Raw genomic sequence first — 14,813 nt, forward strand, 5'->3', positions numbered from 1 at the left:
ATTAAAGAATGGACCGGGGTCCACAGTTCACTAGAGGTGTCTCTCCCATAAGATAAAAGCATGTTGGGTGAACAAATTACGGTCGGGCAATTGACAAATAGAGAGGGCATAACAATGCACACACATGTCATGATAAGTACGAGTGAGATTTAATTGGGCATTACGACAAAGTACATAGACCGCCATCCAATCGCATCTATGCCTAAAAAGTCCACCTTCGGGTTATCGTCCGAACCCCTCCGGTATTAAGTTGCAAAGCAACGGACAATTGCATTAAGTATGGTGCGTAATGTAATCAATAACTACATCCTCGGACATATCATCAATGTTTTATCCCTAGTGGCAACGACACAACACAACCTTAGAACTTTACGTCACTTTGTCCCGGTGTCAATGCGGGCATGAACCCACTATCGAGCATAAATACTCCCTCTTGGAGTTACTAGCATCAACTTGGCCGAGCCTCTACTAATAACGGAGAGCATGCAAGATCATAAACAACACATATGCAATAACTTGATAATTAACATAACATGGTATTCTCTATCCATCGGATCCCGACAAACACAACATAGAGTATTACGGATAGATGATCTTGATCATGTTAGGCAGCTCACAAGATCCAACAATGAAGCACAATGAGGAGAAGACAACCATCTAGCTACTGCTATGGACCCATAGTCCGGGGGTGAACTACTCACTCATCACTCCGGAGGCGACCATGGCGGTGTAGAGTCCTCCGGGAGATGAATCCCCTCTCCGGCGAGGGTGCGGAGGAGATCTCCGGAATCCCCCGAGATGGGATTGGCGGCGGCGGCGTCTGCGGAAGGTTTTCCGTATCGTGGTTTTTTCGCATCGGGGGTTTCGCGACGGAGGCTTTAAGTAGGCGGAAGGGCGGAGTCGGAGGGCGACGAGGGGCCCACACCACGGGCGGCGCGGGCCCCCCTTGGCTGCGCCGCCTTGTGGTTTGGCCACCTCGTGGCCCCACTTCGTATGCTCTTCGGTCTTCGGAAGGTTCGTGGCAAAATAGGCCCACGGGTCTTTGTTTCGTCCAATTCGAGAATATTTCGTTACTAGGATTTACGAAACCAAAAACGCAGAAAACGACAAGCGGCACTTCGGCATCTTGTTAATAGGTTAGTTCCAGAAAATGCACGAATATGACATAAAGTGTGCATAAAACATGTAGGTATCATCAATAATATGGCATAGAACATAAGAAATTATCGATACGTCGGAGACGTATCACGAGGCGCGGCCGGCCCCGTGCCCGCGGCGGTGTGGCGAGGCGCCCGCGGCGGCGTGGAGAGGCGCGGCCGGCCCCATGCCCGCGCGGCTAGCCCCGTGCCCGCGTGGCGGTGGCGAGGCGAGCTACAACTAGCCCCATGCCCGCGCGACCGGCGCCCGCGGCGGCGTGGCGAGGCGCGGCCGGCCTCGTGCCCGCACGGTGGTGGCGAGGCGAGGCGCGACCATGGCGCGGTGGTCTTCGTCTTGCTCGTCGGCGTCGAGGCCGGCAGCGCGGAGCTCATTTTGTCTCCGGCGAGTTCCAGCAGGGATGAAAAAAGAAGGAGTATCCAGCGTCGGGATTTCCAAGCGAGGGCGACGACGGAACTTGGCTAGGTGAGCTCCAATCCATGGCAAAACGTAAATAGAGGGGACAAAGGAGAGAGAAGATATGGAGCCTTGCGGTTGTATTTTCTGTCACTGCCAAATGGACCACGAACGGACATGTGCGGATGGAAAAGCACGCCGGCGCTCGTCCGGTTCGCCCAAAAGCCACGCAAATTTTGGCTGGCTTTGGGTCGTCCCGGACACGGTAGCGGTCCGTTTTTAGTTTGGATCCACGTGTTGGGTGATGTTTTTGTCCAGTTCAACCCATCCGGACGCGCGGGCGCGGGGACGGATCGCCCCGTTGAAGATGCTCTTAAAAAAAGAGTGTCTTCGTTCTAGGCGGCCCAGCTCGGCTCTGATCTCTTTGTCAAACTCCCCACGCGGGTATTAGACGGCCTGATCCACACGACGTGGCGAGGAGCATTGTACTGGGCCTATAACGCTTCCCATTATGTTAACCTTTTGTTTTTCCTGAAACGGGCCGTCCAGATCACATGGTAGACTTTGGAGCAGCAGAAATGCAATTCCCACTTTTTTCTTCTAGACTAGAGAGTAGATGGTCCTGAAGCAAACTTTCAGCCACTTCTGACTTTTAACCACTGGTTGGCTTATCTGAACTAATGATCACGTTGGCCAGTAGATGGTCCTCTTTCTTAAAAAACTTAAAAGGTCCTAATTTTTTCAGAGGATCCAATATTTTCATAAAGTAGCCAACAAAATTGGCTAGTCTTAGTTGCTTTTGTCCCATCCTGAACCATGGTCTAAATTTAGTGCGCCAAACAAGCTAAATAAAGTGGCGCGACCCGAAGGGGAATAAGAGCGTGTTCGGAATCTCTCCAGCTTCCAGCTTCTCCGAAATTCACCGCGGAGCAGCGCCGAACGTCCTAACTCCGTGAGGCTAGATTCGTGAAGCTGGCCCAATTTACTATACAAAACGTGGAGCACCACTTTGGCGATTTCGTGGAGCAGCAAACAACGGAGCAACCCAAAATTACAATAACATGCCACCGCCGAGTGAAGAAAACGCTTCAATCATGTTCTAGTTCCCTGCTTCCGTCCTCCTCGCTCGGTCAAACTCTCTTGTCCTCCTAGTCCTTCTAGTTTGTCCATGGAAGCCCACACATCTCCCGACCTCGAGCGGCGTTCTACACCCCCGCCTTCAGCGCTCCCCACCTCTAGAAGTTTTTCCGTCGCCAGCGTCCCCGACCGCTCCCGGCGCTATTCCGCATCTGCCGTCGAGAGGGCCTTTTCCCGTCGCAACCCCGGCATGCTCGGACGCGATTCGGCGGCGCTCCCCTCTTCTAGAAGTTCTCCGCTGGTGGAGTCCCCGATCTTCTCCAGGCGCCACTGGCTCCATCCCAACCCGGCCGCAACCTCGTCTCCGCTTCCGCTTCCAACCTTTTCCTCATCTGCAGACCAGGCCTGACCCAAGGGAGTCGCCTTGAGCACGCCTCGAGCTCGCCGGAGGAGGCGCCTCATGCTCGCTAGCGGAGGGGGTAGAAGATCTTCCCATATCCCTCTCCCTCTGCCTGTAGATCTCACCGGCCTGGGGGGGGGGGAGGGGAGGGGGGCAGCTCAGTAGAAACATGGAGTCGCGCCGAACGTTTGGAGCTTCATGCGCGACACTGGAGTCGCTGGGAGAAGCGGCATCTAAGGATTTCCAAGAATCTGATCGATTACCGAACACGCCCTAAGTGGTTGAAAGTTTTTCCAGATTCAGAATTGGTTGATAGTTTAGCTAAGAGCATTTCCCATAGCATCCCTATAATTGCCCTTAATTGGTAAAATCTATCTTTTCAACAATTGGTATAACAAAATGTAGCTCAAGTAATGTTGGTATAAGTGGTTCCCACAAAACATTTCTGACGAAGAAGTAACCCCCTGCCCCCACATCTCATATTTGCAAAGTCCGGGTCAAACCCAAAAACGTCCCAAAACCAACGCTGCCTCTCCCATTGCAGTTTTGCTGGTGCGCCTCCTGTGCCTTTTTTCCCACCACTCGTCACTTCCTTTTCTGATCAAATCGTGTACCCCAAGCCGTTGTCTCTCCTGCATACTTGCATACTGAGGGAGGTTGGCGGCAATTCCTTTTCGCTCCAGGTGGGCTTTGCCTCGGCCCCAATGCTCTTGACCTGCCTAGACCGTGCCAGTGGTTCCCACAAAACATTTCTTACGAAGAAATAATCCCTGCCCCCACATCTCATATTTGCAAAGTCTGGGTCCAACCTAAAAACGTCCCAAAACCGACGCTGCCTCTCACATTGCAGTTTCGCTGGTGCGCCTCATGTCCCTTCTTTCCCGCCACTCGTCGCTTCTTTTGCCAATCAAATCGTGCACCCCAAGCCGTTGTCTCTGCTGCATACTGACGCCATGAATCCCATCCTATTTGGATCGAGGGAGGTTGGCGACGATTCCTTTTGATTCCGGGTGGGCTTTGCCTCGGCCCCAATGCTCTTGACCTGCCTAGGCCGAGCCACCCCTCGGAAGGAGGTCCGAGAACGGCGACGCCACCGCACGCTGTTCTCCGCCCGGCTAGCCTTCCCGTGCCACCGAGGTGTGGTTGTAGTCGTCGGCCACGACCTCCCATGCCGCCTTGCCGCCTGACACATTCGCGCTGTTAATTTCAGCCCTGGCCACTCCTTGTCTCCGACACCCCCGCGAGGTGTTCGTCAATTTGCCCAAAAGACACTTTTGATATATTTTTTGTTAAATCTTTTTTTGCAAGGTAGCATATAGGTGTAGAAAATTTTGTAAATACTATTAAAAATTGTAGATCCGCTATTCTGATATGTATTTGTCATCCGAAGAGGACGAATGCGATCAAGACAAGGAGTGCGTCATTCCTACGATGATGGAGAATGAGAGCAACAAGAGGCCTTAGATTCCGTTGTTGGCTGAGAGAAGATTCGTAGGAGGAGGTAAGAAGCCAACAACCAACTTATGTTGGATTAGCTTCTATTACCGATTTTGTCCCAAGTATATCCCAAGTGTATCCTGAATGATACTTTCTTCGATGGTTGTGGATGTGCACGGATTTGTGGATATATATGTCCAATGAAAAGGAATTCCACAGGCTTGGTTGGTCATCGCACTTTACAGAAGATGACTGCGGCTCCACGCATTATGGCATATGGATTCCTAGCCATTTTGGTGGATGACCACATTGTAATGGCGGAAAGCACGATCATCTTATGTTTGAGGCACTTTACGAAGGTAATTATGATTTGACGAATGCTACTTGAGATCACCCAATGCTGAAGACACTATGAGGTTGTTGGAGATGAATGCCTCAAGGTGGTTTCCAAGAATGCTCGACTCCATTGAGTTTCTGCACTTGAGGTGGAAGAACTATCATGTGGCATGGCACAAACATTTCACTAGCCATGTCAAGAATCCAACCATCATACTTGGGGCTTTTGCAGATATGGAGACATGGATTTGGCATGCATATTTCAGTATGCTTGGATCCTGCAATGATATAAATGTACTCAACTAATCTCCCATTTTTGCAAGCTTAGCCATGGGAGAATAACCAAAGGTTGAGTTTGAGCTCAACGGACACAAGAACAACAAGAGCTACTATCTTACCCATGGGATATACCCATAGTGGATAACATTTGTCAAGCTGATTTCAGAACCCCAAGGTAACAAACAATTTCGTCTCATAGTGCTCAAGCTGCCCCAAGGTAACAACTTAAAAGAAGATCTCACTGATGAGTAGCGGAAATGGAGTGGTCAACAACACACTTGATTTTCCATGTTTTATGTATCGTTTTATATAAACTTCGTGATTTGCTTCGTTGGAACTACATATATATGCACAAAAGAAGTAAGGCTAGCAAAGCAGTTTTTTTTTAATTGCTAAACATTATTTATGTTCTTTCTATACCAAGTTTAGCAATTTAAAATATAGCAATGATATTGAAGATGCTCTAGGGACCATCTATGAGAAAGAGGTCTGCAATTTCTTAGAGAGCATCTCCAGCCGCGTCCTCTAAAGTGTTCTCCAAAGGGATCCGGATCGAGCATTTGGGAACGTCGCTCTCCAGTCACGCCCCCAAACAAAATTTCAGATATTTAAAACTTAAAGCGAATTCATTCAAAACTTGCTATATATTACGTAGATTCGAACGAAATTAATCTAGTAGTACTTGCGGCGGCCAGAGGCGTCGTAGTACTGGTGGAAGTTGTACATGTCGTCGGTGACGACCTCCTGCTTGACACGCTCGTCGGGCTCGTCGACGGGCTCATCCTTCACCACGCCGCTTGGCCCAGCCTCGCCGTCGTCGGTGAGGTCAACGAGCGGCTTCCCAGTGTCGTGGATGGACATGGCGATCGCCGCCGCGAGGTCACCCCTCCAGGCGTCCTTGTCGTTCAGCGACGCCAAGCACGCCGCTCGCAAGCCAGGGCAGCCCTCGGGGTCGTCGCTGCTGGCGATGAGACGCTGCTGCCGCTCGTACTCCGATAGCAGCGCCACCTTCCCGGCTGCCTCGTCGTCCCGCTCCTCCTTCACCTCCAGCTTCGGGATGAGGAGGGCGCCGCCGCGGCGGCTTTGCTGCTCCCGGCTGCCGCTGCGCCTCGAATTGACGGGCGGCATCGCAAACTCTGGCTCCTCCTTCACCTCGCGCTTGGGGACGGTGTAGGGCGCGGTGCGACGAGGATGGCATCGATCTCGCCGGCCCTGACGAGGAAGAGTTGGAGGAGGATGAGTACATCCTCCTTGGCTGCCAGCGCGCTGCGGGATATGGTGGCGGCGACGACCGCGTCTCCAACCTTGGAGCGCCGTTCTGGATGCCGTCGACGATGTTCTCCAGGGTGCGTTCCGGAACGCCCCAGAAGAGGACGTGCCCGTCCTTATTCCAGCTGTTCTGCCAACCAACGAGGCCCGCGGTGATGTTCATCTCGACGTCGTGTTGCGCCTGGAAGTAGGCGACCCACCAGGCGTCGTTGCCGGTGGCCGCCCACGTTGGATCGGCCTGCTCCTCGGCAGTGAGGCGAGACCGCCGGGTCCTGATCGCGGCCCTCCAGCGCTCCGTGCCCGGCGACGATGGCGGCGGGATGCCTATGTTGTTGACGACCATCCTCCACCCGCTTGCGCGGCACAGCGCCCACGCCTCCGCCACGATGAGGCCGCCGTGGCCTAGGCTGTTCGTCGCGGCGATCTTGCGGGAGGACGACGACCTTGGCTAGAGAGGAGAAGATTTGGGAGTGGCGAGAGGTTGGAGCGGTGAGAGATTGAGATGGGGAAGGAAGCAGGGGCTCTTTTAATGTACAACGGCGGCAGGCAAAGCGGTAGCGGGGCATTGGACGCAATAAACACCGGCTTAGATGGCCACGCAGCCATGCACGACGAGACACATCCTCGCGTGGCCTGGGAAATTTGGGGCGCCATTAACGTCGCTTGACCCAAGGTAGGCGACGGGGTTTTTAGGCTTTTGACCCGCTGACGCGTCGAGCCCGCGTCTCCTCGCCTCGCTTTTCGTTGTGTTCGGCGTCCCCGGAGCGTCCCCTATGTAGCGGGGACGGGCTCAAAGTGCCGGATATCGTCTTAGACCATGTCAGACAGAAATAGGTTTTGGGACGCGGCTGAGAACTGTTTTGGGGAGGTGGTTGGAGATGCTGTGAGGGCACGTACAATGGGGCGACGTCAGCCTTCTCTTAGGCTTTGTTTGGTTGCTCCCGCCCCGGTCGGGATTTGACGCAAACCCCGGGGGTTAGCCGGGATCAGCCTGGACAGGGATCGATTCCAAATCCTGTTAAGAAACACGGTCGGTTAAACCCGACAGGAATCTTACCCCGGCCGAAACCAACCCAATCCCATCCAAAACACTGGGTTTTAAAACATCTTGTGTCACCCCGTGAAAACTTTCCCCATGTGGTTGTCCCGAATCGGTACGACGGAAAAGAAAAACATCGCGTTCCTTGTCTCGTCTCTCTGGATCTAGATCGATGCAGCTCCGGCGGGTAAGGATAGACAGCGGCTCCGACGGGTAAGGAGGGACGGCGGCTCCGGCATGGACGAGGGGACGGGCACGAGGAAGGGGTGGACGGCTGCTCCTGCGGGGACGGGGGGGGGGACGGGGAGGACGGGGTGGTCGGCGGCGAGGACGGAGGTGGACGGCGGCGAGGAAGAAGTGGACGGCGGCGAGGACGAAGGTGGACGGTAGCGATGACGCCGGAGGCTTCCCTAGCCTCACACAGTGCCTACCAGCGTTTCTCCCCGCTGCAATTTCTGGGGGCTAACCGAACGGGTCAAACCTCCGAGCAATTATAGGAAGTTTTTAGGGAGAGGGATTATCGGGATCAGGGTGACATCATGGGATCACCCAAATCCTCTAGTGGTTTGTTCCACGTGTAGTTTGGTCCACCCTGAACCGAACGAGGTCTTAGAGGTGCCACGTTGGATTTTTGCTTAGTTGGAGGAGAGAGAATGAGGGAAGAGAAGGTAGTCTTCCCTTGGCTAAGAGATCATCTCTTAGAAAATAAGGGAAGGTTATTTTCTCCATCGTACGACATGTCTTCCCTTAGCAACATAATTTCCTAACAAATTTAATTGATTATCATTAATTGTTAGGGATAGCTATAAGAGATAACGCATTGTAAGACTTATACCTATTGTCTTCTCTAGATGATGTGGCGGAATAAGAGAAGGCACGCCTTCTCAACCATTGTACATGCCCTGAGGCACATACAATGGGGTGATGTCAGCCTTCTCTTACGTATGTCACGTCAGATTTTTGCTTAGTTGGAAGAGAGAGAATGAATGGAGAGAAGGTTGTCTTCCCTGCTAAGGAATGATCTCTTACGAAATAAGAGAAAGCTATTTTTCCCATTGTACGACTTGTCTTTCCTTAAACACATAATTTCCTACTATAAATAATTAATTATTATTTATTGCAAGAGATGACAATAAAAGATAATGCATTGTACCGATTATATTTATTATACTCTCTAAACAATATGAACTAGACGCATTTTAAGATTAGCAGGTTTTCCTACAAGCAGATTATGTCTGAACAACATATCGTGCACGACTGGATCACTGCGTCGGTCGCCAGTGGCAGCACCTGACAGGGCCAAATTGTATGTCCAGTCCGTGCGATCTTTCCGCCCCGATTCAACGGAGTCGCAGAGCAGGGAAAGGCTGCAACTGCCGCAACTTCCGCTTTGCTTTCCACAAACGTGGCCAGGCCGCCGTGAAGTCGCCGCCGCTTCCTCCGGCTCCACCTCACTCTTCCAAGTTCCGAAAGTCGCCGCAACTCTGACCCGAGACCTCGCCGCGTCCGCCCATTTCAACTCGCAATCCCAGCCAGCCTCCATCGCCCGCGCCGCCGGCAGCTCCGCCCGGCCCCTAAATCCCATCGGCGGCACCGCTAGATGCGAGAGTGATCGCCTCGCGCGCGTCGCCCCCGAGGCCCGCCGGCGTGATCGATGGGCAACACGTGCGGCGCCACCCTTAGATCCCAGTACTTCTCCAGCTTCCGCGGCGCGTCGCAGCGCCGCGACCCGGAGTACGCGCTCGTCGCCACCGCCGCCACCGCCGATGCCGACTCGCCGGCAGGCAAGCGGCCCTCGCGCCCGGCGCCGGCGGACGCGGCCGCGCCGCCTCCCGCCACCGGCATGCGCCGGGGCTGCCTGGCCCCCGCGGAGCTGACGGCCAACGTGCTCGGCCATCCCACCCCGAGCCTGCACGACCACTACCTGCTCGGGCGCAAGCTCGGGCAGGGCCAGTTCGGCACCACCTACCTCTGCACCGACCGCGCCACGGGGGCGGACTACGCCTGCAAGTCCATCGGCAAGCGCAAGCTCATCACCAGGGAGGACGTCGAGGACGTGCGCCGCGAGATCCAGATCATGCACCACCTCGCCGGACACCAGAACGTCGTCGCCATCAAGGGCGCCTACGAGGACCAGGTATACGTCCACATTGTCATGGAGCTCTGTGCGGGCGGCGAGCTGTTCGACCGGATCATACAGCGCGGGCATTACAGCGAGCGCAAGGCTGCCGACCTCACGCGCATCGTTGTCGGAGTTGTCGAGGCCTGCCACTCCCTCGGGGTCATGCACAGGGATCTCAAGCCTGAGAACTTCCTGCTGGCGAACAAGGATGACGACATGTCGCTCAAGGCCATCGATTTTGGCCTTTCCGTCTTCTTTAAGCCTGGTCAGTCACTTCAGGCTTCAGTGTTAATGTTCAGAGTTTTCTTCAGCTTTTAATGTGGCTTTCAGAACCAACCAATAGGATGTGGCCCTGCTTTCTCTGACCTACCGGTTCATTTTATTAGGCTGTTGTTGCTGTATTCGGTTAAGTATAATGTACATTTTATGGACCAGTTCTTGTACTCATTTGATTTATAATAATCTTATGACCAATTCCTTTTTGTTGTTTTATTACTTTGTAGGTCAAGTTTTCACTGATGTTGTTGGAAGTCCTTACTACGTTGCCCCTGAGGTGCTGCGCAAACGTTATGGGCCAGAAGCTGATGTATGGACTGCTGGTGTAATTCTTTACATACTGCTGAGCGGTGTACCACCATTTTGGGCAGGTACAGCTTTTTCTTCCACATTTCTTAACTTTGATTGATTTTGGAAAATCGTTGCTAACTTTTCACTACTGTCCTGTTCTGATTTTTTCTGAATGTACTTATTACAGAGACACAGCAAGGAATTTTCGATGCAGTGTTAAAAGGCGAAATTGATTTTGATTGTGATCCCTGGTCTGTGATTTCTGACAGTGCAAAGGATCTTATAACAAGAATGTTGAATCCTCACCCAGCAGAACGTCTAACAGCACACCAAGTTTTATGTTAGTTACTTTCACCAATACTCGAGCTATTTTTTCTCCTCCATTAGTTCAGGTGTGCTTGGCTGAATAATTTTTTCTGATGCGTCTCCTAGGTGGTGCAAATAGAAGTATGCTGTAACTGCAATGAATGCTTTTACTTTATTTTCTTGTAATGCCTTGATACAGAAATATCTGCACAAGCACAACATTGCTCTTATTCTTAAGAAATAAGATTAGTTTGAGAGGATCGATTTCTCCTGCCAACTCATGAAAGCCTAAATTTCTAGAAATCTTCCATTTGGGATTTTTATTGTTATACCTGGATGTGAATTTGTGATTGTTCTCAGATACGCACCAATCAGCTCATGTTTGTTCAAAAGGGAAAAGGAAAAACTGTAGAACCATAAAATATATATTTATAGCAGTTTAAGAAATATCTGTACAGTACAACACATTTACAAGTTTAAATCATATATAAACGAATCATTTTCTTGTTCAGGTCACCCTTGGATTTGTGATCATGGAGTTGCTCCTGATCGGCCACTGGATCCAGCTGTCCTTTCTCGCATTAAGCAGTTCTCAGCAATGAATAAGTTGAAGAGGATGGCTTTGCGAGTTAGTACCTTCAGCCTTTTCTGTCGTCATTTTACCGTTGTCATAGTAAATTATCATGCACACGATGAAATTATGTCCATCTGCTTCTACTCGCTATAATGTTCATTGCTTCTTCTCACCCTGTGTTACTTTTACCATTATAATTGCCATTTGTAGACTAGCCTTTCTACTGCATTACATGGCAAAAACTTCTGATTACTCTTCTTAACATGATTAACTTCTTGTAGAATTCAATTGGATCCCCTTGTTTATAGTTGTTATAATATTTTTCTGAGATAATTAGTAAATTGATGTTACCCCCAAATTACCAGTCTCTCCGGTATTTACTTCTTATTCTATAGTACAGTTAGTTATCTGCTGTGCAACTCTTAATTCACTCCATTTTATTGTCCTATGGGGAAGTTTGCTTAGTGTAGTATTAATAGAGGATTTGTGTTTATTCTACCAGGTAATTGCTGAGAGCCTTTCAGAGGAGGAGATTGCAGGATTAAAAGAAATGTTTGAGGCAATGGACACCGACCACAGCGGTGCAATTACATACGATGAGCTGAAAGAAGGCATGAGAAAATATGGTTCAACACTAAAAGATACTGAGATTCGTGATCTTATGGAAGCGGTAAGTTGGACTTGTTGCTATCCTAGGTCCCTTTCCTGTTTGTTTTTAGTTCTTCTATGGGTCATCTTATGTGTACCTTTGTGGGGCATCTCTAGCTTGTGAATATGAAAGGCCCTTAATATTTGCCCACTTGGTTCCTGCATATTCACATTTCATCCTAATTTTGGACCTGTCAGCTGAATAGGAATTAGGAAACATGCAATGCCGTTCTGCTTCCCCAGTTTTACGATAGCTTGCACCTCTAGAAAACTATTATCAGCTTGAATGAATTGAATATAAGAGTCTTTGTTGACACAAAACTAATTCATTTAACTAGTTCCAGAATTTTGAAGTTGACCATACTTTTCTTATTTTATGTCTACTCTGTCTTGTGAACTTCCAATCCATATGGGAACCTTATATATGTTTCAGGCATTTTACAGCAAAAACTTATTTTTCTTTGAAACCTATTTTTTCCCGAACAAACATGTGCTTATGTGCCTGTGAATGGCTCGTCTTTAGTCCAATTTTGTCTCAGTGGTGGCTCGACCCCAAATCTTTCCTGAAGACCGTTTTTTTCTTCAGATGTTACACATTATTATGCTCTGGAAATTTTAGGTACTGAAACCACAGGTCCTTGCTCCTGGCACTACCACTGTTCTGTAAACCAAATAACCAATTTACCGTCTCTCTTTTATACTGAGTAGGGTTTTAGAATCATTCCTAAAAGGAGTAACCTACATTAACCTTACATGTTCTTGTGGTTTCATTTGATTAACTTCAGGCGGATGTGGACAACAGTGGAACCATTGATTATATAGAATTTATTGCTGCTACATTGCATCTCAATAAGCTAGAGCGCGAGGAACATCTAGTGGCGGCCTTTTCTTATTTTGACAAGGATGGTAGTGGTTACATTACAGTGGATGAACTCCAGCAAGCTTGCAAAGAGCATAACATGCCAGATGCTTTTCTTGATGATGTCATAATAGAAGCTGACCAGGATAATGTAAGTAAATTTATGCTTGTAGTAGGCTTCAGTGAGCTCTTTATTTTAAACATCTCATGTACATGTGCGAATACACTATGGATGAGCATAATTTCATGGGAAATGGTCATTTCGCGAGTTGTACATAAACAGTTTTTTTTTTCAAAACGGAGTTGCATGCAAACAATGAAAATGTGACGATCTATAATTATAAATAGTGCATCTATTGTTCCCTATTTTAGATGAACGTTTTTTTGTGCAGGCCATGTTTGAAAATATGTTCCCTTGAACTTTAGCGGGCTTATAGTGCATCTAACATGCACATATTAACTTTTTTTTGTCTTATAAATTATTGGGTTGAGTGTGTGCTTTTTGTATGTGTGTGTGTGTGTCTGTGTGGCCCAAAGGCCGCTACATTTGGGCCACACATAGTGTATTCGCACTATGTACAGATGTAGTCATACCTGTAGCTATCAAGCAAGAATAGAGACTTCCAGAAATTCCTCCTCGAAAGAACACATAAGTTCTTTTTGAGTTTAAAAGCTTACTGGAGCTCAAGTGTTAAGCATCTGAACTCATAATAGTCTGTTAGTTTCTTGTAACCCACACATGAAGTAGGATAGAGATATACTGAATCATAATCATCTGTCCTGCATAAACTATCACATATTCTTTGTTAGAGATCGGGGATTGATATATACGTTTTTAGTGTGAAATGATATATACGTATATTTGAGTAATTTGTTACTGTAATTTCGAAGCCCGCTGTAGTTTGTGTTTCTGCTTCAAGACATATTCAGTCAAAATGTTCGTGATTATATTCTTTGATCTAACTGCCCATATTTTCTTTTATTTTATTTTCGTCAGGATGGTCGCATTGATTATGGGGAGTTTGTTGCTATGATGACAAAGGGCAATATGGGGGTTGGGAGAAGAACAATGAGAAACAGCCTGAATATAAGCATGACTGCCTGAGATATTCACCTGACGCACCCTGAACATCCATGAAGCACAGTTCGTGGAGCTTTATTTAGGGCCTGCTTGGATTAGAGGTATTTTGTGTGTGTGTGCCCAGGTATTTAGCTTAGATTTAAACTAAATACCGGAGCACACACAAAGTCCATTACAAATCTCCCTGCTAACGGACGCTGCCTGCAATTTTTGTGCGCTATCAGTTGTACATGTGGGTATGTGTTTCAGGGGATTCTAATCGCTGTTCTTGTGTTCTAACTCGCGTTACTTTGTCGATGAAATGTGAGGGGGGAATCTCCCATGTCAAGGCGCTGTGGCTTGCAGATGTTCATACAAGCCGTTGCATTTCGCTTGTCTCGCAACCCTTCGTTCAGAGTTAGAGTTGGTCCACATCGTTTGTCCAGCTGTTGGTTTTTTGGACTTTTTGGACCCAAGCCCCGATTGCAATTCAGAAGCTAGTTAACCCTGTTTGCAATGCCTGCATGCTTTCTGCAATAGTTTATCCTGCTACTATACGAGCTACGTATACAACATAAGTACAGGTACACGAGTACAACTACAACCAAGGATGAGTACAACTCAGTGAACACACGAGTACAGTCGCGTGCAAAGCACGAGTACAGCACACACGAGCGAGTACATGTACAGACAGTCGCTCGCGAGTACAGCACACACGAGCGAGTACATGTACAGAGCGAGTACATGTACAGAAGTACAGTCCCGCACACGAGCAAGTAACAGTCGCGCATACAAGTAAGTACAGGTAAAAAAGTACAGTCGCACACACGAGCGGGTCAGGTACAGTCGCACACACGAGCGAGTACAATTACCGGGTAAAGGGAAAAAATTGCACCAAATACACTAAAAACATAAGTACTTATCAGTTTAAGCACGAGTACAGTTAGGTTCACGCAGCGAGTACAATCATATTAGTATTGAAAGTACGGAAAAAAATATCTTAAAACCTATCAACATGAGATCTAGTTTTAAAGATTTCAACGCGAGTGTTCCAAAAGTGAAAACGGTTCGTAATTTGGACTTATGGTTCTCAAGATATTTTATTTTGAAAAAAATAAATCTACAAGATATTTTATTTTGAAAAAAATAAATCTAGAAAATAAAGGGAAAAACTGACACAATGCAGCCCCCATCTGTCTTCTCTCTCCTCCCTCATCCTCACATTGCTTCCCCTTGCGACATGTGGCGAGCAGGGAGACCCACTTCCTAGCAATTTTTTCGCACCACAG

General features: G+C 48.7%; 1 protein-coding gene across 1 annotated transcript; it reads left to right on the top strand.

Moving 5' to 3' along the window:
• The first annotated feature begins 8,790 nt into the window (after positions 1-8,790).
• Positions 8,791-13,897, top strand: LOC124692903 (calcium-dependent protein kinase 5). Its single transcript, XM_047226343.1, has 7 exons — positions 8,791-9,775; positions 10,014-10,157; positions 10,265-10,417; positions 10,896-11,011; positions 11,460-11,627; positions 12,391-12,615; positions 13,462-13,897. The coding sequence occupies exons 1-7, from the start codon at positions 9,043-9,045 to the stop codon at positions 13,567-13,569; spliced, it is 1,647 nt and encodes a 548-aa protein (XP_047082299.1). The 5' UTR covers positions 8,791-9,042; the 3' UTR covers positions 13,570-13,897.
• The last annotated feature ends 916 nt before the right edge of the window (positions 13,898-14,813 follow it).

This window comes from Lolium rigidum, chromosome 2 (assembly GCF_022539505.1).
Source record: "Lolium rigidum isolate FL_2022 chromosome 2, APGP_CSIRO_Lrig_0.1, whole genome shotgun sequence".
Taxonomy (NCBI): domain Eukaryota; kingdom Viridiplantae; phylum Streptophyta; class Magnoliopsida; order Poales; family Poaceae; genus Lolium; species Lolium rigidum.

What these genes read in the sequence shown, in the direction of transcription:
- LOC124692903 (XM_047226343.1), top strand. Translation starts at nt 9,043, where the DNA reads ATGGGCAACACGTGCGGCGCCACCCTTAGATCCCAGTACTTCTCCAGC. An exon ending in TTCCGTCTTCTTTAAGCCTG is followed by an intron (nt 9,776 to 10,013) that starts GTCAGTCACTTC and finishes ATTACTTTGTAG; the next exon opens with GTCAAGTTTTCACTGATGTT. An exon ending in TAGAAGCTGACCAGGATAAT is followed by an intron (nt 12,616 to 13,461) that starts GTAAGTAAATTT and finishes TATTTTCGTCAG; the next exon opens with GATGGTCGCATTGATTATGG.